The following is a 25,835-nucleotide window of genomic DNA, read 5'->3' on the forward strand; positions in this document are numbered from 1 at the left end:
GGATGTGGGTGTTGCTAGCCAGGTAGCATTTATTACCCATCCGTAATTGCCCAGGGCAGTTATAAGTCAACCACATTGCTGTGGGTCTGGAGTCACATGTACATCTGACCGGATAAGAATATCAGTTTTGCCTCTTTGAAGGACATTAATGAACCAGATGGGTTTTTCCAACAATCAGCAATGTCATCATTATTCTCTTAATTCCAGATATTTATTGAGTTCACATTCCATCATATGCCATAATGGGATTCGAACCCATGCCCCCAGTCCATTATCTGGGTCTCTGGGTTAACAGTCCAGCAATAATACCACTAAGAAGGGCTCCTGAAGAAGGGCTTATGCCCGAAACATCGATTCTCCTGTTCCCTGGATGCTGCCTGACCTGCGCTTTTCCAGCAACACATTTTCAGCTCTGATCTCCAGCATCTGCAGACCTCACTTTCTCCTCAATAATACCACTAAGCCAATGGATTATAAATCAGGTAAACCAATCACTACAAAATTATGTCCAAATTTATCTCACTGCCTGAAATTTATACCTTTTAAAATAAGGTTTTAAATAAAACAGAATACCAATTTCAAATACGCGATTTACTGTCATTTGTGCTTTTAAGTGGCTTTGAAGCCTTAAAATCCAGGCCTTGGTGTGAGTATTCCCTGGTCAGCTACAACAATTGAAGGTTGCTTTAAACACCAAAGCTTGTGGCATCTGAGATCTTTCTACCAATATTTCAAGGGTCCATTCAGTTCTCCGACACCCCCCTCCCTGCTGCCTCAAAATGTATGTAAATATTTTTCCTGCATGAGTTAAAAATGCCATTGTTCTTGCAACTGCACAGTAGCTCTGGGATGTCAAATGCCAATTTGTTGTTTGTGTTTCTTTTTACTTAATGCAAAGACTGTGCGGATTGAGAACCCTTTGTAGATACTTAAAAATATTATTTCATGAATAAAAAGAACTACAATGACACAGGTGCATTGCACATTCAGCATAACTAGTCTGTGCTGTTTAGCATGCTTAGAGTTATAGAATCAGAGATATACAGCATGGAATCAGACCTTGCGGTCCAACTCATCCATGCTGATCAAATATCCCAACCTAATCTAGTCCCATTTGCCATCACTTGGCCCATATCCCTCCAAACCCTTCCTATTTATAAACCCATCCAGATGTGTTTTAAATATTGTAATTATATCAGCCTCCACCACTTTCTCTGTCAACTCATTCCATACACGCACCACCATTGTGTGAAAAAGTTGCTCCTTAGGTCCTTTTTAAATCTTTCCCCTCTCACCCTAAACCAAGGCCCTCTAATTCTGGACTCCCCCAACCTGTGGAAAAGACCTTGTCTATTTATCCTATCCATGCCCCTCATGATTTTATAAACCTCTGTAATAAGGTCACCCCCTCAGCCTCCGATGCTCCAGGGAAAACAGCCCCAGCCTGTTCAGCTTCTCCCTATAGCGCAAACCCTCCAACCCTGGCAACATTCTTGTAAATCTTTTCTGAACCCTTTCAAGTTTCACAACATCCTTCTTATCGGAGGGAGACCAGAATTGCACACAATATTCCAAATGTGGCCTAACTATTATCCTGTACAGCTGCAACATGACCTCCCAACTCTGATACTCAATGCTCTGACCAATAAACGAAAGCATACTGAATGCCTTCTTCACTGTCCTATCGACCTGAGACTCCACTTTCAAGGAACTATGAACCTGCACTCCAAGGTCTCTTTGTTCAGCAACACTCATCAGGACCTTACTATTAAGTGTGTAGGTCCTACCCTGATTTGCCTTTCCAAAATACAGCACCTCCCATTTATCTAAATTAAACTCTATCTGCCATTCCTCGGCCCATTGGTCCATCTGATCAAGATCCTGGTGTACTCTGAGGTACCCTTCTTTGCTGTCCACTACACCTCCAATTTTGGTGTCACCTGCAAACTTTCTAACTATATCTCCTATGTTCACATCCAGATCATTTATATAATTGACAAAAAGTAGTGGACCCAGCACTGATCCTTGTGGCACTCCATTGGTCACAGGCCTCCAGTCTGAAAAGCAAACCTCCACCACCATCCTCTGTCTTTTACCTTCAAAGGGAGTTCTGTATCCAGTTGGCTTGTTCTCCCTCTATTCCACATGATCTAACCTTGCTGACCAGTCTACGATGATGAACCTTGTCGAATGCCTTACTGAAGTTCTCTAGATCACGTCCATAGGTCTGCCTTCATCAATCCTCTTCATTACCTCTTTAAAAAACTCAGTTAAGTTATTGAGACATGGTTTCTCCCACACAAATCCATGTTGACTATCCCTAATCAGTCCTTGCCTTTCCAAATACATGTAAATCCTGTCCATCAGGATCCCCTCCAATAACTTGCCTACTACTGATGTCAGGCTCACCGGTCTATAGTTCCCTGGCTTTTCCTTGCCACCTTTCTTAAATATTGGCACCACATTAGCCAACATCCAGTCCTCCAGCACCTTACCTGTGGCTATTGATGATAAAAAATATAACAGCAAGGGACCCAGCAATCACTTTCCGAGCTTCCCACAGAGTTCTAGGGTGCATCTGATCAGATCCAGGGATTTTATTCACCTCCAAGCGTCTTAAGCCATCTAGCAGCACCACCTCTGAAATATGGACATTTTTCAAGATGTCACCATCTATATCTTTAATGTCCTTCTCCACAGTAAACACTGATTCAAAATTCTTGTTTTATATCGTTCCCCCATCTCCTGCGATTCCAACCTAGGATTGAGAAGTTATTTGTATGACTGAAATCTGCTCCCCTCACATGTGCCTCAATAAAATCTTTGTTTATTTAACTCATAGACTCAAGAGTGAGTATTTTTAACAATACTGCCTCTAACCCAAAGATGCAACCATTTAGCTATGACCTCACCAGTCCACAGAAAGAATGTGTTTAGGGTACCTTGAAGTTTTTTGTGTATTGAACTGTCCATCAGACATTTAGTGCTATCTTTGCTGGTTATCTTGTGCCAATTTAAATACTGTGGTCTCAAGCGAGAGAGAATTTCAGGATTTTGATCTGGCAAAATTGAAGGAACAGGTTGTTGTGTCCTGTACGATGTTAAGTTTCTTGAGCATTGTTGAAGCTGTTCTATCATGATCCTTATTTTTATCTTTCAGATAGAGTACAGGCGTTGGGGAGTTGCCTTTAGTGCTCAGACCTTTGAGTATAGGAGTTAGGACATCCCTTGAGGTTGTATAAGACATTTTAGAGGCCAGTTCTGGAGTACTGTGTTCAGTTCTGGTCACCCTGTTATAGGAAGGATATTATTGAGCTGGAGAAGGTTCAGAAGAGATTTACCAGGATGTTGCTGGGAATGGAGGGTTTAAGTTTTGAGGGGCTGGATAGGCTGGGATTTGATTCACTGGAATGTAGGAAATTGAGGGGTGACCTTATAGCAGTTTATAAAATCATGAGGGGAATAGATAAGGTGAATGACAGGTATCTTTTCCCTAGGGTGAGAGATTTCAAGACTAAGGAGCATATTTTTAAGGTGAGAGAAGAAAGATTTAGAAAAGACGTGAGGGACAATTGTTTTCCACAGAATGGGTTGCGTGTGGAATGAATTCCAGAAGAAGTGGTGGATGTCAGTACAGTTACAATGTTTAAAAGACATCTGGATAAGTTCATGAATAAGAAAGGTTTGGAGGGATATAGGCCAAGAACAGGTAGTTGGGACTAGGTTAATTTGTGATTATGGTTGGCATGGACTGGTTGGACCGAAAGGTCTATTTCCATGTGGTATGCCTCTATGACTCCACACCAGTCTCTTCCCATTCAAACCCACTTCGTCTCAGCTTTTCCTTTTTATTTCCCTCTTGGATCAGTTACATTTATGGTGCCCATTTTTGGACTCTGACTGGTGGGGGAGAGATTACTGTCATGGTATCGTTGCTGGCTTAGTAACCTGGAGGCCTGAATTAATGTTCACTGCAGCAGCTAAGGATCAGTTGTTCTTAGAATCAACTTAATCATCAATATTCTTCAGGAAATCTGCTCTCCTTACCCAGTCTTGCCTACTTGTCACTCCAAAACGACAGACAATGTGGTTGACAAACTATTGGCATCTGCAATGAATCATCGAATCCCTATGGTCTGGAAGCAGGCTGTTTGACCCATCGGGTCTACACTGCCCCTCCGAAGGGTATCTCACCCAGACCCATCCTCCTATGTTATCCCTGCATGTCTATGGCTAATCTACCTAACCCGCACATCGTTGGACTGCCCAAGGAAACTGGATAACCCAGAGAAAACCCACACAGACACGGGGAGATTTTGCAAGCTCCACACAAACAAGGCCGGAATTGAACCCAGGTCTCTGGCTCTGTGAGGCACCAGTGCTAACCATACTGTCCAAATAAGCCACTCAATTCAAACGCATTTAGGAATAGGCAGCAAATACTTTCTCAGTGGCACCCACATCCAATTAAATTACTTATGAAAAGTCCAAACATTCCACAACTATCTAAACTCTTCATTATTTTAAAGATCACAATCACGTTTCTTCCGCGTCTTTTCCAAAGAGAAACGCGCTGAATTGTCCAATGTTTCCTCAATGTCTCTAAATTCTGATACTATCCTTATAACTTATTTTTAACCTACTGCAGTGTTTCAGAGTCATTTTTATAGAGTGGAGACCAGGAAAATGCGTGCTACCCTTAGCATGACCCTAACAGGAAACTGTCCAAGTATAACATAACTTCACTGCCTATGAATTCTATACCTTTGGAAATAAGAACCCAGTGTTTTTCTAACAGATGGCTTACAGAGCTGCCATGTCTCTGTCCAAGCTCCAGTAAAACTTCAAAATCATTGCACTGCAACCACTTGACATTTGGACTTTAGGTCATCAATACATGCATAGAAAACACTACCATCCCCTGAATCATGAGTAGACGAGGCTTTGTGATACAAATGACACATGGAAGGTCCAGGGTAAACCTTTATCTTGCGATCCGCATTCACAAACCAAACTTGGCTAGTGATGAATAAAATTCAGCCAAAATGCAAGTGGCAAACCTAGTGCTGAGTGAGGGCATTTGATTCTTTCTTTCTTTAAATTTATTTATGGATGAGGTTGTCTCTGGCTAGACCAGCATTTGTAGCCCATTCCTAATTGCCTAGAGGTTTGAACTGAATTGAATTGAATTTATTGTCACGTGCACCGAGGCACAGTGAAAAGCTTTGTCTTGTGAGCAATACAGGCAGATCACAGAGTTAAGTAGCATAGATAGTAAATAATAGGTAAACAGTGGCAAAAAGAAAAGCACAGGTACAGGTGAACATTAAGAGTTTGTGAGTCCATTCAGTATTCTCACAACAGTAGGGTAGAAACTGTTTCGAAACCAGCTGATGCGTGTTCAGGCTTCTGTACCTTCTCCCCGATGGTAGGGGTTGTAGAAAAACATTGCCAGGGTGGGATGGATCTTTAAGAATGCTGGCGGCCTTTCCTTGATAGTGAGCTTGGTTGGCCTTTATGATTGTCCGGACTGAGTTCACCACTCTCTGTAATCGTCTCCGATCTTGAATGGTACGGTTGCCATACAACAGTGATACAGCCAGACAGAATATTCTCGATGGCGCACATATAAAAGTTGACAAGGATATTCACAATCATGCCAAATTTTCTCAGCTGCCTGAGGAAGAAGAGATGTTGTTGGACCTTTGTAACCAGTGCATCCACATGAAGAGTCCAAGAAAGCTTGTTGTGGATGACCACTCCCAGGAGCTAGACACTCTCCACTCGTTCCACCATTGTGCTGTTCATGTGCGGGGGAGGGCATGAGTAACATCCCGCCGAAAGTCAATAATGAATTCCTTGTTTTTGCCGGCATTGAGAGCTAGGTTGTTCTCAGGGCACCATTTTTCCAGGTTTTCCACCTCATGTCTGTAGTCTGTTTCATTGCCATCTGAGATTATAGTGGTGTCATCAGCAAACTTGTAAATGGCAGTAGTCTGGTATTTGGCAGTCGTGGGTATATAGTGAATACGTTAGGGGGCTGAGTACACACTCTGGGGGGATCCAGTATTGAGTGTTAGTGAGGATGAAATGTTGATGTGGAGGAGCCGATGTTGGACTGGGGTGTACAAAGTTAAAAATCACACAACAGCAGGTTATATTCCAACAGGTTTATTTGAAAGTACAATTTACTTGTAAATTCTGTGTCGTATGTACCTTTCTCACTGGCTACTTGACCAAGGAGCAGCGGTCCAAAAGCTTGTACTTTCAAATAAACCTGTTGGACTGTAACCTGGTGTTGTGTGATTTTTAACTTTACCCAGAGGGTAGTTAAGAGGCAACCACATTGCTGTGGGTCTGGAGTCACATGTAGGCCAGACCTGGTAAGGGCATGAATGAACTGGATGGGTTTTGTCCAACAGTTGACAATGGATTCATGGTCATCATTAGACTCTTAATTCCAGATTCTCATTAAATTCAAACTCTAACATTTGCCATTACAGGATTTGAACCCAAGTCCCTGCAGTATTACCTGGGTGTCTGGATTAACAGTCCTGTGATAATACCACTAGGCCATTACCTCACCCTTCTTGGCTGTGAACATTAAGATCACAGTCATGTTCACAAGTTTGCTCTCAAGCACTTGCCCTGCAATTTTACAAAATATTGTAAAGGCCATCAATTTCCACTGCAATGCTTGGCATTCGTACAATGATACAGCAGGAGGCCATTTGGTCCCTTTAGCCTGAGCTAAAATTAATATCACCTCATTTTTGCGTGCTGTAGTGGTTTATGAATGTTAGTTGAATGTCCAGATTAGAAACGGGAGTAGGCCATTGGACTCTTCTAGCCAGCTGTAAAAAAAACTGAAAGCAATTACCATGAAAGGACTGGATTGTCACAAACATCTAACTGATTCCTTCATTACTCATCCCTTCATCCATACCAATATGGATGACCTTTTACCTTCACATTGTTGTGACCTAGCAATCCACTCAGTTGTGCCAAGCCATTTAAGATGGCAGATCACCACCAACAACCCGGTGCCACTAATGAAGGGTGGTATACACTGCGTTCCACACTTACCAGTGACACCCACACCCCAAGAATTCATAACAAATACCTTTCAGGTACTCACTCTGTTTATTTTCAACAAAAGGACATCTGTGAACACCAACAAAGGAACAGTGCAAAGTAAATTGCACATCAACAAATAATTTGATTGAAATTACTTGAAAATTATCGACCCCTCTCTCTCATAGCCCTGAAATTTACAGCCAATGTCACCGTGCATAAGTATGTCAAGTGGAGTTCTACCACATTGCATAGCTAATTGTTTTGTTAACACCTTAATTAAATTGTTTTCACATTGATTTCAAAGATAAATAAGATGCAATCAGAATTGTTGTTCCTTCTAACAGCCTTCATTTGGACTATTTTTGCATAGCTGAAAGATATCTGTGTCAGATCTTGATACTTTCCATTCTTAGAGAGCAAATAGATTCTCCTAAATGATTAAAATCATGCTAATGACTTGGAGGCAATTATAAATTGAGTCACACTGGAATAATGGGAGCTCCTGAAGGAGATTACTTTGTCAAGTATGGATGTTGAAGCACAGAATAACTTAGCTATTTGTTTCCTTAGCTGACCTTGAAGACGATACAAGATATTGTGAATAGATTTCCCTAAAGATAGAGGAGAAGCGGTTTGTGAGGAATTCTTGGTAGCAGCAGAATGGAACGGTCCATAGCCTTAATCATGGCTTTTTTGCATTCCGAGGCTTCACACAGCTTCCCTGATCATTTAAATTGCAACCACCTTCCTCCTCCGCGCCTTAAGTTGAACTGATTAGGATCAGTTGCAGGCACTCGCACCCCTTCTGAAGATAAAAGAAGTTTAACGGCAATCCCCATAGAGTTTGAGTCTGGTCACAGTATCCAGCAATGACTGGGAAGTTCATGATTACAGCTGAGATCTTAGTGTGTGGCCTGCTGTGTGTTTATACAGAATGGAGAAACTTAATCTGGAGGGACCGAAACGGACAGGCAGGAATGATTTCAGTCTCTCTTCTCAGCTGTGGTTGGTAATTATCGTATTGCTGTTTGTGGGATCTTGCTTGATTTTTCCAGTAGGCACCTTTAACGTTCTGAAAGAACACCAACCTAACATGTGCAGCAAGCAAAGAAATGCAGTTCCAAATAGACAGTTACTTACAAATGGAAATAGAAGCTACATAGTTTGGCTTTGGGATGTGAGATCAGTCTCAAAGATCGTGTTGTGTGATAGTTATTTTCCCTTTGCTCAAACTTTAATGAATTTACTAGTCCAAGGATCAATGCAGTAGGATTTACCATTGTAATTGAGCTTAATAAATAATTAAAAACCTTGCTTTATGAGCTCCAAAGCTTCACTTAATAATCAGAGAACGTTAATTGAACCCTGGTTCACCTCAGGTTCACTCTTTTGTCAACCACCACGTTAAAGGCTGGGAATGCTGCAGCGAGTAACTCACCTCCTGACTCTCCAAAGCCTGTCCACCATCTACAAGACACAAGTCAGGAGTGTGATGGAAAACTGCCCTCTTGCTTGGATGGGTGCAGTTCCAACAACACTGTCCTTACTGAAGTCCATATAGATCAGTCCACTGCTCTGCCCTCATCAATCCTCTTCGTTACTTCCTCAAAAAACTCAGTCAAAAGTTTGGGAGACACGGTTTCCCACACACAAAGCCATGTTGACTATCCCTAATCAGTCCTTGCCTTTCCAAATACATGTACATCCTGTCCCTCAGGATTCCCTCCAACAACTTGCCCACCACCAATGTCAGGCTCACCGGTCTATAGTTCCCTGGCTTTTCCTTATCACCTTGCTTAAACAGTGGCACCATGTTAGCCAACCTCCAGTCTTCCGGCACCTCACCTGTGGCTATTGATGATACAAATATCTCGGCAAGGGGCCCAGCAATCACTTTCCTAGCTTCCCACAGAGTTCGAGGGTACAGCTGATCAGATTCCAGGAATTTATCCATCTTTGTGCATTTCAAGACATCCAGCACCACCTCCTCTTTAATATGGACATTTTTCAAGATGTTGCTATTTATTTCCCCACGTTCTATATCCAGGATGTCGTGAAACTTGAAAGGGTTCGGAAAAGGTTTACAAGGATGTTGCCAGGTTTGGAGGGTTTGAGCTATAGGGATAGGCTGAATAGGCTGGGGCTACTTTCCCTGGAGTATTGGAGGCAGAGGGGTGACCTCATAGAGGTTTATAGAATCATGAAAGGCATGGATAGGATAAATAGATTATGGTCTTTTTCCTGGGGTGGGGAGTCCAAAACTCGAGGTCATAGGTTTAGGGTGAGAGGGGAAAGATTTAAAAGGGTCCTAAGGGGCAGCTTTTTCACACACAAGGTGGTGCTTGTACAGAATGAGCTGCCAGAGGAAGTGGTGGAGGCTGGTACAATTGCACCATTTAAAAGGCATCTGGATGGGTCCAAGAAAAGGAAGAGTTCAGAGGGATATGGGCCAAATGCTGACAAATGGGACTAGATTAGGTTGGAATATCTGATCAGCATGGGTAAGTCGGACTGAAGGGTCTGTTTCTGTGCTATACATCTCTGTGACTGTATGACTCGATAACACTCAAGTTTGATCCTATCCAGGATAAAGCAGCCTTTTTTTTTGACACACCATCCCTCACCTTCAACATTCACCCCCTCCCAACTGATGCACAGCGGCTGCCACTTGTACTGTTTACAAGATACACTGCAGTAATTCCAAATCCAAGACTTCTCGAAGGGTAAAGGCAGTAGATGTATGGGAACACCATCACCACACACGGTACCACCGTGGAACTCTACTGCTGTGCCTTTGCTGTTGCTGGGTCAAAACTCCTGGAGCACTGCGGATAAACCCAGCCGTGGAGACTGCAGTGTTCAAGAAGGCAACTCATGTACCTCCTTCTCAAGGGTATTGGGGATGAGCAAAAAATACCAGCCCGGCCAGTGATGCCTGAATGAAACAGGCCTAAATAAAAATACAATTTCAAGCACAAAATTCTTTGTTGTGTAACAGAATGCTATTTTACTAATGAGTAACACAAGATAGCCACTCAACACTGGTTATAGATTATCTGTAAGTAGAAGACTTAATACAGTCTGTAGCATAAAGGGCTAATAGCTGTTAACAAATGTTCACTATTGTGTACTCTTGTGGTTTTCAGTCTCCGCCTGTCAGAAGCTGCTCCTGATATTTAAAAGCCATCAACTCTAAACATCTCTGATGTTCTAATATTAACATTACAGTCCGAAAAACATGAAGAGGCCATCGTTTGTGGTTTATAGCATTAACAGCATTTTCTTTGGCCATGGACCCTCCTGGACCTTTATCTTCTGTTGGAGACAGACTGTCAATGTCCTGTTTAAAAGAGAGCCCTGTTAATAACGTATTGATACAACAAGCATTTGACTAGAAAGGATTGTTTTATGTATCTGAAAAGACAGGCATGCTCTTGAAGCATTTCCTCCTGCATATATCAGGACAGATGCAAGAATACCAAAGTTCAAAGGAAACAACAATTTATATTGCATGAGAAAAGGGGTGCTATTGGTTGGAATGTGGACCCTGATTGGTAGAGGTGTTGTCATGGAGAATGTACCAGGAACTGGTCAATGCACATGCTTTTGTTTAAATTCAAAAAAGGCAATTTAACTCTGATTGTAATGCCTTGACCAATCAAAACTCTTTACTTATGCAGTATAAATTGTTGTTCTCTTTGAAATTTGATATTCTTGCCTTTGCCCTGATTGAATGCAAGATGAAAGTCTTTGACAGGGAGTTTCTTTATTTCAAGTTCTGGATGAGCAACTGACTTGCTATAACAATCTAATGCATCTTCTGTTGACAAGTCTTTAACTATTTAGGTGACATTTTTCAAATACCCTGTCATTTAATATTAAAATGAAGGAGAAGTGGGGAAGTTAGAAATATTCTGCAACTGACATTACTGCACTGTTGCAGAAATCACCCTTTCCACAAAATAGCAAACTTCACAGGAGCTGGAGCAGAAGTGGAAACTCTAAAGCTGCTTATAGATCAATGGATTACAACTGGAACAGTGAAACTTGACCAACAGTGTCCGTGACATAATATTGCAGCCCCCACACAATATAAATGAAAAGGATATCTTTAAAGGGCATTTGTAGACATTTTTAGTCAACCTGTCCAGATGTGTTGTGACACATCTCTGGAGCAGGTGGAACTTGAACCCAGGCCTTCTGGCTCAGAGATAGGGAGACTACCACAAGGGAATGTGTAAACCTGCCCACACCATGTGGATGGTTTAACATTGTACATCCAGGCACATCAGTGGGCTACGGAAACAAAAGGCAGGAAAATCTCAGCAGATCTGGCAGCGTCTGTGAAGAGAGAAACTGAGTTAACGTTTTGAGTCTGGTATGACCCCACCTTTCAGTTTCTCCAGCATTCTCTCTCTTTCAGTTTTCCCGGATTGGCAGTATTTTGCTTTGAAACAAAAGGCTGTTTGCTTGAGTTTCTGTGCTCACTCCTTAGAATTTCCAAACCCCACTGACTGTTTCTGACCACATCTGGTTGTCTTAGCAGTGTCATGGTGTTTATGGCATTATTCATACACTTTACAGTCCCCCAGTTACAAATTCCACTGCCTCTGTTAACAAAGAGATGAGTAGAGAAGACAGAAAGTGAATCACTGTAAACTGTTCTCACAGTTTGCAATGACTCAGGAAGTATTTCCCTTATTTCCACTTGTTCCCATGATATCATTTGGTCCGAGAACCAAGTGGAAGACTTCCTCAAAGAGAAACAGGAAGTACTATCTAATACCACCTCAACAACTGTTTCATTGCTCTGTGGGTTATGGCAACTTAAGTGCACATCCATGTTCTTTCCAAGTACAATAAGGGTCTCTGCCCCAACCATTACATCAGGCAGAAATGCTATTATAGGAATGAGGAGCGATTCAGTGTATCTGAGCCATTTCAGTGGAGCTTCATGAGATTGATTCCAGAGATGAAGGGTCTGTCTTATGAAGAGAGATTGAGCAGTCTAGACTGTTTAGAACAATATGTTTACAAACTCTTTGGATTTTGAAGAATGAGAGGAGATTTAATTCAGATATACAAGATGCTTAAGGGAGTTGTCAAAGTAGACATAGAAAGGATGTTAGGTGAAAGTGAGTACTGCAGATGCTGGAGATTAGAGTCAAGAGTGTGGTGCTGGAAAAGCACGGCAGGTCAGGCAGCAACCAAGGAGCAGGAAAATCAATGTTTTGGGCAAAAGCCCTTCATCAGGAAGGGATGTTTCCTCATGTCAGATGGTCTAGAACAAGAGGTTATCGTTTTAGGATTTGAAACCAGGATGAGGAGAAATTGCTTCTCTCGAGGGACCACAGAGTCACGGAAACTGACCCTTCGATCCAACTCGTAAATGCTGACCAGATATCCTAAATTCATCTAGTTCCATTTGCCAGTATTTCCCATATCTGTCTAAGCCCTTCCTATTTATGTACCCATCCAGATGCCTTTTAAATGTAGTAATTATACCAGTCATCACCACTTCCTCTGGCAGCTCATTCCATACGAATCTGTGGAAAGCACTATCCCAGAATGTTGGGACTCTGAGTAAATCTGGGGAGGAGAGAGACAAATTTTTGATTAGTAATGGATTGAAGTATTGTGGAGAGTAGGCAGGAAAGTGGGGTTGAGGCTGAGATGAGATTGTATTAATTGGCAGAGCAGGCTCAAGGGCTGAGAGGCCTACGCCTGCTCCTAGTTCTTAGGAATTAAGGAAGATGTACTTTTAGTACACAGACTAATAGAGTTGGTACAGCAAGGAAAAAGGCCATTCGGCCCACTGTATCCTTGTTGGGCATCAAACATCAATCTGTCCTACTCACATTTCCGAGCACTTGACCTGTCGTTTTGTATGCTGTAGCATTTCAGGTGCTCATCGAAATAGTTCTCAAATATAAACTAGTTCCTCCTTCTGTCACTTAGCCATAAGTGACATGAAAAGCCTTTTCAGTCTTATGAGCCAAAAAAATGCTTTTAAGCGAAGCTGCGGTGGTGCAAGTAGCAGATCCACCATTTACGTTTGGGATCGTCGAGGGATCCCAGAGACTAGTCCCATCAATGGAGGGTGGGGAAGTAATTTTTTACAAACCCTCCTAAAGATTGGGGTGACCTGTAAGAATAATACCTGTAAGAATCCACAGTAAGAATATAACTTTTTCTAATTGCTGGGAAAATGTAACTCACATCAGATTGAACGCTATTTCACATGTGATGACATGATGCTGAAAGGAGCAGACATTTGTATTTACTCTTGGAAGATCTGCATCTTTCATGTCCTGGCTATTCATGTCCAGGATAAGACCTTAATCCTTGGAACGTAGGAGAATGAGGGCTGACCTTATTGAGGTGTATAAAATCATGAGGGGCATGGATAGGATGAATGCATATAGTCGATTTCTCAGGGATAGGGAATTGAAAATGAGAGGGGATAAGTTTAAGGTGAGAGGAGAAAGATTTAGGAATGACCTGAGGGGCAATTTCTTCACACAGACACATGGAATGGGCTGCCTGAGAAAATGGTTGCGGCAGATACAATAGCAGCATTTATAAAACATTTGGATAGCTACATGGATTGAAAAGGTTCAGAGGGATATGGACCAAATGCAGTCAATTGGAACTAGCTGAGTGGGCACCATGGTCAGCATGGACCAGTTTGGGTCGAAGGGCCTGTTTCCATGCTGTATTACTCTATGACTCTATTTACTTGGGCCAGCTCTGAGCTGTTCAGTATTTGATTATGTTTCCAAATTCCTTTAGTGTGCGTCGGCGGAGATGATGGCCTCAGTGATGTTATTGTTGGGCTGTTATCCCAGAGACACAGGTAATATTCTGGGGATCCTGGGTTTAAATCCCACCACAGGAGATGGTGGTATTTGAGTTCAATAAAAATCTGGAATTAAGCATCTAATGATGACCATGAAACGATTGCCGATGGTCAATGGCAAAATCCTGATTGGTTCAAAGGAAACTACCATCCTTGTCTGGTCTGGCCAACATGTGACTCCAGACCCACAGTGATGTCATTGACTCTTAACCACCCACTGGGCATTTAGGGATGGGCAATAGATCCTGGCCTATTCGGTGATCCCCTCATCCCATGAATGAATTAAAAACAAAGGTAGGGTATCACACAAGGAGGAGAGGGGTAATACAATAACAGTCACAAGCAGATTTGCCTGGGCATGAGTTCTCCTCAAATATCTCCTCATATTTAAAATACCATTGTATTTCTAATCCACAGGACTGTATGTAGTAGGAATAATAAATCACAAATAGCAAAAACGGTAGGCCTAATTTTCCTGTGGGAGCCGATTGGTTTTGAATGAGTTAAAGTCAAGTCCACTGTCTGCGATTCCTCACCCTTTCCTTCCACAACCCTCATTGATTTTTGAATGGTTTTTACTTTGCAATAGGAAACCGCATATTAATTTTTTTTGTGTGTGTCTGGCTGAAGATGAATGTGGTGCGGGGTGGGGGGGAATGAGTGTGGGAGCTTGTGACTGGTGGGGTCTGATGTCTGGTATGTGACCCACACATTGCCCGATAGCACAGACGGTGAGTAATCAGAGAAGTGCTGTGTGTGCTCGCAGTCTTCAGTCCCTGCACAGGAACCGTCGGGACGGTTTCCCCGTGGAGTCCCTCGCTTTGAAAAGGAGCAGGAGCTGCAGCTGAGCAGACAGCCAGCTCGCAAACCGCTCTGCCTCACACCCCACTGGGAAGTGCTCCTTTCTTTATCTGGCATCACCTCCAACAAGTCGAGAGAGTAGCTCTTCCTCTGGACTGCTCATTCCATCTCAGAGCCACACTACTTCACTTCAGCAGGAAATAGAGAGAGAGAGAGAGAGCGAGCGAGCAAGCATCTGCTGTGCTGCAGACATCTGGAAAAAATGCCTTTCTTCTCTGGCAAATACATAAAAAAGAGAATAGGACTGAATGGAGGTAAGCCCTTGCTTTTGAAGGTGCCCTTTTAAATTTTGTTTGCCGTTATTCGATGGTGAATCACTGTTTGGAAAAGGAAATGCTACATTGATGCCAAATGTCAGTGGCATTGTGAAGCTTGTATTGAACTGTTTGAGGGCAGGAGTTGGCCTTTCCATTGGCAGGCTCCACAATCTGTGGATGTTTGCGTATTATTCCTGGATGGTTACATGGCATTTGCTACAGTTCTCCGTTTCTGCTCTGAAAAATCTATCAGAAAGCAGAAGAATTTTCTTTCTCTGTCTGGTTCAAGGAAATGACGTGCGTGCTTTCAAAGTTGAAAAGTTCCAGTTTGGAAGGTTATGTCCTCATTCAGCTCCCTCTCACCATGACCCCCCTCCTCAGTGCATGGCCAGCACCTAGTAAAATGTCCTCCCAATTAAATATTGACAAGACTGAAATGCTCTTTCCTGGCTCCTGCCTCATAAATCTATCCCCAAAGTTGTCCAACTCTGTATTTTCCTGGCCGCTGTTTCAGAATAAGCCACGTTTTTCATTACTGAGGCAGCCTGCATGGTCAAAAGCTGATTTTGCGTGACTGAAGACTTATTTTGATTTATTATCCCTGCTTCATAGAGTCCCGTGGATTAGAAATACAATGATATTTTAAATGTGAGAGGATATTTGAGGAGAACTCGTGCCTAGGTAAATCTGCTTGTGACTGTTATCATATTACCCCTCTCCTCCTCGTGTGATACCCTACCTTTATTTTTAATTCATTCACGGGATGAGGGCGTCACTGTCTGGGCCAGTTGAGATCACCCATTGCTTCTACCGAGTTCTATTCACCCACCTTCCATTGACCTATTTTGACGCCCAGGCTGGCAATATCTTGACTTAAAAAAAATTCTCATGCCCATTTTCAAATCCCTCCCCTGCCTCACCACTCTCCGCCTCTGTAACCTCCCCTGGCTGATCAACCCTCCGAGACCTTTATGCTCCTCCATTTCAGGCCTTTTGCATTTGTCCAGTTTTCATTCACCCCCCCCCCCCCCAATCTTTGGTGTGATGGCTTCAATTGTTTCAAGCCTTTTATTAGGCCTGAAACCTCTGGAATGTCCTCCCTAAACCCTTCAACCTTTCTCCTCTCCAAACCTTTAAATCCTACTTTTTTGACTGTCACTTGTTTCCGTGCTGCCATTGGATCACTGTCTGATCCGTCACCTGTGAAGTGTTTGGGAATGTTTTAAATGTACATTGTTTGCGTGGTTGGAGGGTTAGAATGATGTGCAATCCACTTGTCGTTTCTGATGCGGTGTTCTGGCTCACGGATCGGGCTTGCGTTAATTTGTGCTCAGTAGCCCAAATTTAGATGATCAGCATACCATTGGGCTCTCTGGGGTGACTAGTGTGCGGGAGGGGAATGATTGTTGACATTCGATGCATTTGTTGAGCCAAACTTGGGGACGTCTGGGTGAAACCAGAATCGGTTAGCGACACCTATAAAACTTACCAAGCGATATTAAATATAAAGCGCACCAACTGCAGTGCATGATGGAACCATTGCTCTCGAAGAGGTGGTGCCTTCAGGCAGTGAAAGGTAGACCTAACCTCTATCACTGCTCCGAAAACTTGAGGCTTGTGTTTGAAACTCACTGGAAAAGGAGACCAGATTCCTACCAGCTGCTTTCAATTGTAAGCCTTGGGGGCAGAAGTTGGCCATTCAGCCCATCAGATCTGCTCTGCCATTTAGAGAGATCATGGCTGATCTGATCGTCCCCAACTCCACTTGCCTGACTTTTCCCCATCACCCTCGATTCCCTTACTGATACAAAATCCCACTTTCTCAGTCTTAGATGCACTTAATGACCCAGCCTCGACAACCCACTGTGGGAAAGAATTCCACCAATTCACTTCCCTCTGAGAGAAGACATTGCTCCTCATCTTGGTCTTAAATGCATGTTCCCTGAGACTATGCTGCCCGGTCCTAGTTTCTCCCGTGAAGGGGGAAACAGCCTCTCCATCGCTACCCTACCCAGCCCCCTCTGAATCTCATATATTTCAGTGAGGTCACTTTCCATTTTAAATTCTAATTAGGCCCAACCCAGAACCCCCCTCTCCTCATAAGAGTGACCCTCCAGACCTGGTAATGGCCTGGCTTATTGTCCCTGAATATCTGAAACAAATCACTGCAGTAGGCCCCAACATAGTCTAAAGGTCTTCCTAAGAGGCACCTCAAAGCCCACAACACTCATATGTCCACAGCGATCATCATCAAGAATCCACTTTGTACAGAAACATAATTGCCTCAGACTGCGAGAGATCAACAGCAGAGCTGCATCTGTACGCTCGCATTGAGCTGTGGGAAGCGATATCCTGTCTCTACATCTACCGAGGCCTCTGGAGACATACCCTGTCTTCAGATTCAAATACCACCATCATTTCAGAGACATTAAGTCTATTTCTCGGCAGTGCTGCAATTTGCATAACTGATTCAACTCCGTTTTACGTTCTCAGAAGTCACTGATTGGACAATTAACAATCTCCCTTCCACTGACTTTGTCCTTCCTGGGCAAGATCTGTCAGAATTTCATACAATTCCCTTGAGTGTCTTCAAGAGACAACATTGGCAAAAAGAAGGCTTGCTATTAATTCCAGGAGCAGCAATTATAGTTTTATATGCTGTTGCACTGTTTTGGAACCTTGGAAAAAAAAGTCAAAACAACAGTAGTTTTAAAAGGGAGAAGAACAGAGGGTACAGAGGCCGGTTGGTTCAGGCCCTTCAACACAGCAGTCCAGCTCCCAATGTGATTTAAAGGCCCTCATAATGCAGCCCACAAAGGAAGCACATGGTGAGGTCATTCCAGGAGAGTGAGAGAGAAAGAAACTGACACCACAGGGTATATGAATAGGAAGGGTTTGGAAGGATATGGGCCAGGTGCTGGCAGGTGGGAATAGATTGGATTGGGATATCTGGTTGGCATGGACGGGTTGGACTGAAGGGTCTGTTTCCATGCCATTGATCTCTATGACTATTTTAAGTTGCTTTTTACAACATCTCAAAGCACTCTAAAGGCAATGGATTTCTTTCTGCAGTGCAGCCACTCTTTAATGTTGGAAAGAAGGCAGTCAATTTGTAACTAATAAGGGCCCCGATACAGTCACGGAATCCTAACCAGGAATTATGTTTGTGCAGTGTTTATTGAGATATTATTGACCAGGAGATCAGGGCCTGGATTTTTATGAGGAAAACACATGCTGTGCCTCTTGAAATACACACCCGACCCATGTATGACCTGACCCAGAATATTTGACCTTTCACATAGGAATAGGTTGAATCTAGCGACTTACAATAGAGTGTGTGAGGAACAGAGGCCGGTTGGTTCAGGCCCTTCAACACAGCAATCCAGCTCCCAATGTGATTTAAAGGCCCTCATAATGCAGCCCACATCCCTAAAACATCCTCCTCCGTGCCTCATAGATCTCCCATGCTACATCCATAAATGATTCACCTGAATCTACTAGGTACAGTTTTCAAGAGAGGCAATAGCATTGGGGACTATTTTAAAATTTTTTGAAGAAGCTAAACTTCTAAAAATCTAATAGAATACTGAATTTCAACACAGCAAACACTAGGGAGAAAAAGACTAATCACAGGAAGCACACAGACAAACTAAGAAGCCTCATCAAAGGGATAATCTGTTATTATAGCTGAAACCATTAAAGCTTTTGAAACTCAGTCAAGCATTCATAATTGTCACAGCTGCCAAAACAGTAGCATGCCTGAAACTAACAGATGGTGTTCAATTTCCATCTTAAAGCAGAGCACACATGGAGGGGAGCTGGTGGCTAGATGGTTTTCAACTTTAAAGAGCAGGGGTTTTATTGTCAACAACCAGAAATACCCGTCAATTTTGAATCACAGTACAAACCATGACAGCAGGAATTTAAAAGAAACTTTTTTTTAAAGCAGTACAGCTACCCCCTGCTTCTTGAAAGTTCCTTTACGGCATTTCACTTTTGCGAAAGACCTAGTACCTGTTTTCACTGACCGAAAGAAATCCAACAAAGATTTTCGCTCTCACAAGAAAAGGCGAAATTTTTCCCATATAGATTAATGCTTCTTCACTTATCGCTATTTCACCTTATGAAAGGTTTCATAGGAATGCTCTACTTTTGGATAGCGGGGGATACCTGTGAGTCACTTTGGACAGTTATAAAATTTGACAACAATTACACAATGTAAGAGTCAACTTAGCGTCGGACAGATTTCTATGATGATTCTCTGCATTAAAAGTATTTCTATGTTAGGGTATGGCCTCTACTGATGCTATTCAAAGAGTTAAAACACTTTGACTTGGCTGTCAAAATAACAGTGACCCCTCAGTAGTGTTCCCCCAATGGTCATGACCTCTTGAAGGGGACATGTTTTTATAAGGTTCCAACACCACAAACATGGAAGCCCTCATCATGGAGAACCTCAGAAGAGATTTTTTGCATTTTACACAGCAGGTCCCCCCAGCCATTAAAAAGTCCACACAGTAATGAGTCAGATCATGAAGGCAAAGGAAAATTGTTCTCCCGAGAGAATTTTCTGTAGCATTTTGTTCCTAGATTCTCACTTCCTTTTGAAGGCAGTATGATAGCTCAGGGGTTAGCACTGCTACCTCACAGCGCCAGGGACTTGGGTTTGATTCAAGCCTTGGGCCACTGTCTGTGTGGAGTTTGCACATTCTCCCTGTGTCTGCGTGGGTTTCCTCCAGGTGCTCCGGTTTCTTCCCACAATCCAAAGATGTGCAGGTTAGGGTGAATTGGACATGCTAAATTGCTCATATGTTCAAGGATGTGTAGGTTAAGTGCATTAGTGAGGGGAAATGTAAAGTAATAAGGTAGGGGAATGGGTCTGGGTGGGTTACTCTTCGGAGGGTCGGTGTGGACTTGCGCCAAATGGCATGTTTCCACAATGTAGGGGTTCAATGAATAAAATATCCAGCCCCAGAGTAAAACCTGGCTGCTCTTCCTCCAAACAGAATCTATTCACATCCACTTGAGCATGGCACCTTCACCAGTGCAGCACTCCCTCGCTGCTGCAGTGGGGATGTCAGCCTTGGCCGTCGTACTCTGGATTGGGACATGGTATCCAAAATCTTGTGACTCGAGGCAAGCATGCTACAGATGGAAAGAGAAAGTTCAAACCCCACTGTGGCTGTTCCCAGAATTTGAATTGAGATTAAAATGGAAGCCAGAAATAAAAGAGGCGGTGTGTCAATCTGCCAAATTGTTGTAAGAAGGCAGCTGATTTCACTTTGGGTGGGAGGACACTTCCCTTACCCAGAGTGAAACCTGGTAATACCCTGGGATAATCCACAACTCCATCTGACTCCATGTGGCTGGCTCTGAACCGACTAGGCATGCTGCATAGCAGCACAACTAATGATACAGTGAGAGTTTATTTCTTTCCCGATACCAGGCACTACTTTGATGGACAGAAAGTAAGACTCAGTGTTTGACTGCACCACCTGGCTTTCCATGTTAAATGATGCAGGGAAACTCTATCTCAATAAGCATGACTGCTAAAGTACTAAAGTGTTATTGTTTCTCAGAGGTAAAGTTAAATGTATCTCAGGTCAGAGTTCTTCACAGATAACTATATATATCTTTTCCCCACACATAGCCTCAATACGGATTTCAATTAGTTTTTCCTGCATTTATCATTTTGAAAAAAAGGGGTGGCACGGTGGCTCAGTGGTTAGCACTGCTGCCTCACAGCATCAGGGACATGGGTTCAATCCCAGCCTCGGGCAACTGTCTGTGTGGAGTTTGCACTTTCTCACCGTGTCTGGATTAGATTAGATTCTCTATAGTGGGGAAACAGGCCCGACAAGTCCACACCACCCCTCCGAAGAGTAACCCACCCAGACCCATTCCCCAACCCTATATTTACCCCTGACTAATGCACCTAACACTGTGGGCAATTTAGCATGGCCAATTCATCTGACCTGCACATCTTTGGATTGTGGGAGGAAACCAGAGCACCCGTGCGAACCACAGGCAGACACGGTGGGCGACACAGTGGCTCAGTGGTTAGTCCTGGGTTCGATTCCCACCTGTCTGTGTGGGGTTTGCACATTCTCCCCGTGTCTGCGTGGGTGTGGACCTGTTGGGCTGAAAGGCCTGTTTCCATACTGTAGAGAATCTAATCTAATCATAGTTATACCTTGGCCTATATAGCTTCCTTGTCTTTGTTTCAGTATTCCAGCATCTGTAGAATTTTGTTCTTGTACTCTGAAACAGATTACCCACACCGTCAGTACTGTGTAATGTCTCGGTCACAGATACTCACTTATGGAGTCAGTAGAGAACACCACCTAGAATTGTTCAGCTCCAGACCTAGTTACATAGGGTGAGCACACTGCACAAAAACAGACCATGCTGTCCAACAAATCTGTGCCATACATACTGCATATCCTTCAATTCCTTTCTCCTTTGCGTACCTTTCTGCAGTTCCCAAAATAAAATATTTAAAATATTCACCTTTACCATGTGCTGGGGCATACAACATCCTCAATTCTCTGCATAAAGTTGTTCCTAAATTAGTCAATGGATTTTTTCATGACCACTTTGTACTAATGACCCCTAGTTTTGACTTCTTCCAAAAATGGAAACATCTCCACATTTACCATTGTGAAACTTGAAAGGTTCAGAAAAGATTTACAAGGATGTTGTCAGGGCTGGAAGGTCTGAGCTACATGGAGAGGCGGAATAGGCTGGGGCTATTTTCCCTGGAGCATTGGAGGCTGAGGGGTGACCTTATGGAGGTTTATAAAATCATGAGGGGCACGTATAGGGTAAATAACCAAGGTCTTTTCCTCAGGATAGGAAAATCCAAAACTAGAAGGCATATATTTAAGGTGAGAGAGGAAAGATTTAAAAGGGACCTAAGGGGCAATTTCTTCACACAGAGGGTGGTGTATATATGTATGAGCTGCTGGAGGTTGGTACAATTATAACATCTGGATGGGTACATGAATAGGAAGGGTTTAGAGGGATAAGGGCCAACAGCTGGCAGGATTTAGGATATCTGGTTAGCATGGATGAGTTGTACCAAAGGCTCTGTTTCCGTGCTGTACATCTCTATGAGTCTTTGACTCTACCCCATGAAACCCTACCATTACATTAAAAAGCCCATTAGGTCACCTCTGTGTTGTCCTTTTTATAGGAGTTGGTCCCAACCTGTTTGTCCTTCCAGATAGTTCCATCAATTATCCATAAACACACAATGGCTTATTTAGGACCTTCACTATGGAATTAAAACTGATAGTTTCAATTGGATCATGGGACTTTACTCATTACCGAAATGTAGCATAAGAGTTTGAGTACCATCCTTAAACTTTTAATGGTCACATTAAGGTTTGCTGAGTGTACTGATAGGAACCATTGACTATGGGATCCTTATTTGGGGTTGTTAACCTGGGACAATCAGGGAGCCCTGGCTGACAGATATAAACAGGAGATTCAGAGAGTCTAGTCATTCTAGGGATTGGCTCTGAGCTGGCTGGTCAGAGTCCATGTACTGAGCACATGTAAATAAAGGGTGACTTTGTGACAGGATACTGGTCTGTGTGGAGTTATTTCATTGAAAACCTGGAACTAGAAGATAATCAAAAGAGGCTTTCTACCTTTCCAATGCGGAAGAGACTTTAAGCTAAGGATAGTGGTCAATCTCAGGATTGGTTCTTAGGGGTATTGACTACCACTAACCCTTTATATATTTTATTTAATATGCACAAGTAAACTAGGGTCACAAAATTTATAATAAAAATGAAAAACAAGGCCAACAGTTCAAAAATGAACTTGAACAGAAAGGTTAAGGAGATGATTGTTCTTTTAAAATATTTAATCAAATCTCTTCTGTACACATGAAAGAAAATTCAATTATGGATTTAATTGTTGGGGAAGAAAAAGTCCCAACGTTATATATTTAATTCACAAGAGTCTAATCCCAATAATGAGCTTCAAACAACTAAATGACTGAAACCAAACCAAATATGTATCAAAGCATTTAAAACTGGCACCATCTGCAAAAAAAATGCTTTTGGCAAACTGTTGCTGTTTAGCTCCCGAGCGCCACAAAGGTAATGTAAATCTTGTGTTGTGAACACATCCTTTTGGTGCTTTCATGCTATGTTGTCTTGCCAAAAATGGTCCGCTTTTAATTCTCACCCCTCCCCATGTCATCCTTTAATAAGTTAAACATTGGGTTAAAGCAGACCGGTAAGTGAGGATGTTGGTTGGCAGGCACTATTAGTCAGAGGTCTGATTCATCCTGCACAGTTCATTCAGAAATGACTGGAAACAGAGCTTGCTGATTAGACGTCTATATATGTCCCTTTTCTATTAGTAGGAAGTAACACTTTTCTCATGACCCAAGGTTCTGATTCATTCATGACCTCTGCAGATGTCACTGAATGTATAAATGTGATCTCTGCCACTCTACGAAGGATCAGATTTGGAAAACCATGTGACAAACGAAATTGTCCTATCCTTCCAACTCCCAAAGATAGGAGAAGCTGGTTGGTCAGGAATTTACTCCTGTAATTCATGTGTGCTGTGCTCCAGTTACGCCACCTGTAAGCACAGAGGGAGTTGCCTCTCAGAAGGAAGGAAAAGCAACTAAGGGGCAAATTCTGGATCAAGATCAAGAGTCTCATTGAAAATACAAATCTAGCCTCTTGAAGTGAGAATTCCTTATTTCTTGCCCATGTCCAATGATGTGAGAGAGATTGGGGTGGCATGGTAGCTCAGTGGTTGGCACTGCTGCCCCACAGCGCCAGGGACCCAGGTTCGATTTCAGCCTCGGGCGACTGTCTGTGTGGAGTTTGCATATTCTCCCCGTGTCTGCGTGGGTTTCCTCCACGTGCTCTGGTTTCCTCCCACAGTTCAACGATTGCAGGTTAGGGTGGACTGTCCATGCTAAATTACTCATAGTCTTCAGGGATATGCAGCTAGGTGGATTAGCCATGGGAAATGTAGGGTTATTCGGGATAAGGTAAGGGTCTGGGTGAGATGCTGTTCGGAGGGTTGGTGTGGCCGAATGGCCTGCTTCCACACTGTAGGGATTCTAAATAAAAAAGACTGGAGCATGTGCTGATTGTTTCTTTCTGCAATTCATTTGCTGGGCACCAGTCTGTCACCAGAGGCTGTAATTTGAGGAACACCCCATATCTAACCTCAGGAGCAGAATAGGTAAACATGGATGCTGGTGCCAATTCAGTAAAATCCATTAATAGAAAAGAGAACATGCAGTCTGGAAGGTCATCATCCTGAAATGTTAACACAGTTCTGTCTCCACAGACTCCCACAATCCAAAGATGTGCAGGTTAGGTTAATTGGCCATGCTAAATTGCCCGTCGTGTTAGGTGCATTAGTCAGGGATGAATGTATTGGAATGGGTCTGGGTGGGTTGCTCTTTAGAGGGTCAGTGTGGACTTTTTGGGCCAAAGGGCCTATTTCCACACTTCAGAGAATCTAATCTAATCTGTAGGGAATCTAATCTAATCTAAAGATGGTGTTGAATGGTTTCAGAGCTCTCTGTTTATGTGTCAGCTTTCCAGTATCCACAGTGTTATGTGTCCGCACAGTCTAACCTGAAGGCAGTAAATCAAAATCAGTTATTGCTGAGTGTTTCAGGCAGAAGTTAGATGCTGTTCATGTGGAGTCAGGCAAAGTAGTTCACAGAAACCCTCAGATACTACAGTAGCCACCTTCCTGAGTGGGCTTTGTGTAGATTCTGTCATATTACTCATGTAAACAGAAACACATCAGTAATAAGGGGTGAAAATATTCTCTCTTGACACATTTTAGATTTAATGCAGCTCCATCTTAGGTCACATCACCATGCTGGGGTTTTCTCTATAAAACCGTCCTGAGCATGACTTCTGTGGAATAGTGAATACCATTTCTGGAGCTGAACTTTAAAAGGCCATGACTGGGAGAGGGGCTGAATACATTTCAATTCTACTCACAATTTTGTGGAACTCGTTTTGACTTGGTGCCACACATTATAAAGAAGATGCAATGAGACATTGCCTGCCCATTTCACATTTCTGGAAAAGCACAGCAGGTCAGGCGGCATCTGAGAAGCAGGACTTCATGAGGGCTCATGTCCGAATCGTTGTCTCTCCAGCTCCTCGGATGCTGCGCTTATCCAGTGCCATACTTTTTGACTCTGATCTCCAGCATCTGCAGTCCTCACTTTCTCCGTTGTACGTTTCTCCCCATTTTATTCCACGCCGAGGTTAGAGGTAACCAACTTGAACAAGGATTCATCAGGCTCCTTCACCAAGAGTAACTATGTAGTCTACACCCTTCCTTGTTACTTTCAAGTTGCATTTATTCTCTTTGCATCCTGAAAAGATTATGCAGAAAATAATCCAAGATTAATTTTGACTTTGAATAACAGCATAACCGCAGGAAGAATAATGGTGGGGTGGGGGAAGAGAGATGGTCCAAAACTGCATGGTTTACACTCTCAACCCATGTATCAATGAGGTGCACACATCCCCTTCGACTGCCTGACCTGTGTCTAGTCCTGCTCTTCTGCCAATAGCTGACAACTGTTAGAAAGAATGTCTCGAGCAATGGACAAGTGAAGCACGTCACTACCCTGGGCTTATAGGTAGCTAATATTATTCATACCACACAAGTGTCATCTAATGACCACCTCCAGTAAGAGAAATTTGAACCATCTCCTTTAATATTCAACGGCATTGCAATCGTTGAATCCCCAACTATCAATATTCTGA

At 42.9% G+C, this 25,835-nt stretch overlaps 1 protein-coding gene across 4 annotated transcripts in view; it reads left to right on the forward strand.

Annotated features, from left to right (window-relative positions):
• The window catches only part of arhgap22a (Rho GTPase activating protein 22a), a 388,741-nt gene that overhangs the window by 282,302 nt on the left and 80,604 nt on the right, over window positions 1-25,835 (forward strand). Inside the window, exon 1 of one of the 4 annotated variants that reach the window (XM_043678817.2) lies at window positions 14,721-15,051. The exons of the other annotated variants lie outside the window; for them this stretch is intronic. Within the exon in view, the coding sequence (XP_043534752.2) occupies window positions 15,000-15,051 (52 nt within the window). The 5' untranslated portion in view covers window positions 14,721-14,999. Of the gene's footprint in view, window positions 1-14,720; window positions 15,052-25,835 lie in introns of those variants that run through there. 4 annotated transcript variants of the gene reach the window in all.

This window comes from Chiloscyllium plagiosum, unplaced genomic scaffold (assembly GCF_037043375.1).
Source record: "Chiloscyllium plagiosum isolate Xiang-an unplaced genomic scaffold, Cpla_swu_hap1 HiC_scaffold_43, whole genome shotgun sequence".
Lineage (NCBI taxonomy): Eukaryota > Metazoa > Chordata > Chondrichthyes > Orectolobiformes > Hemiscylliidae > Chiloscyllium > Chiloscyllium plagiosum.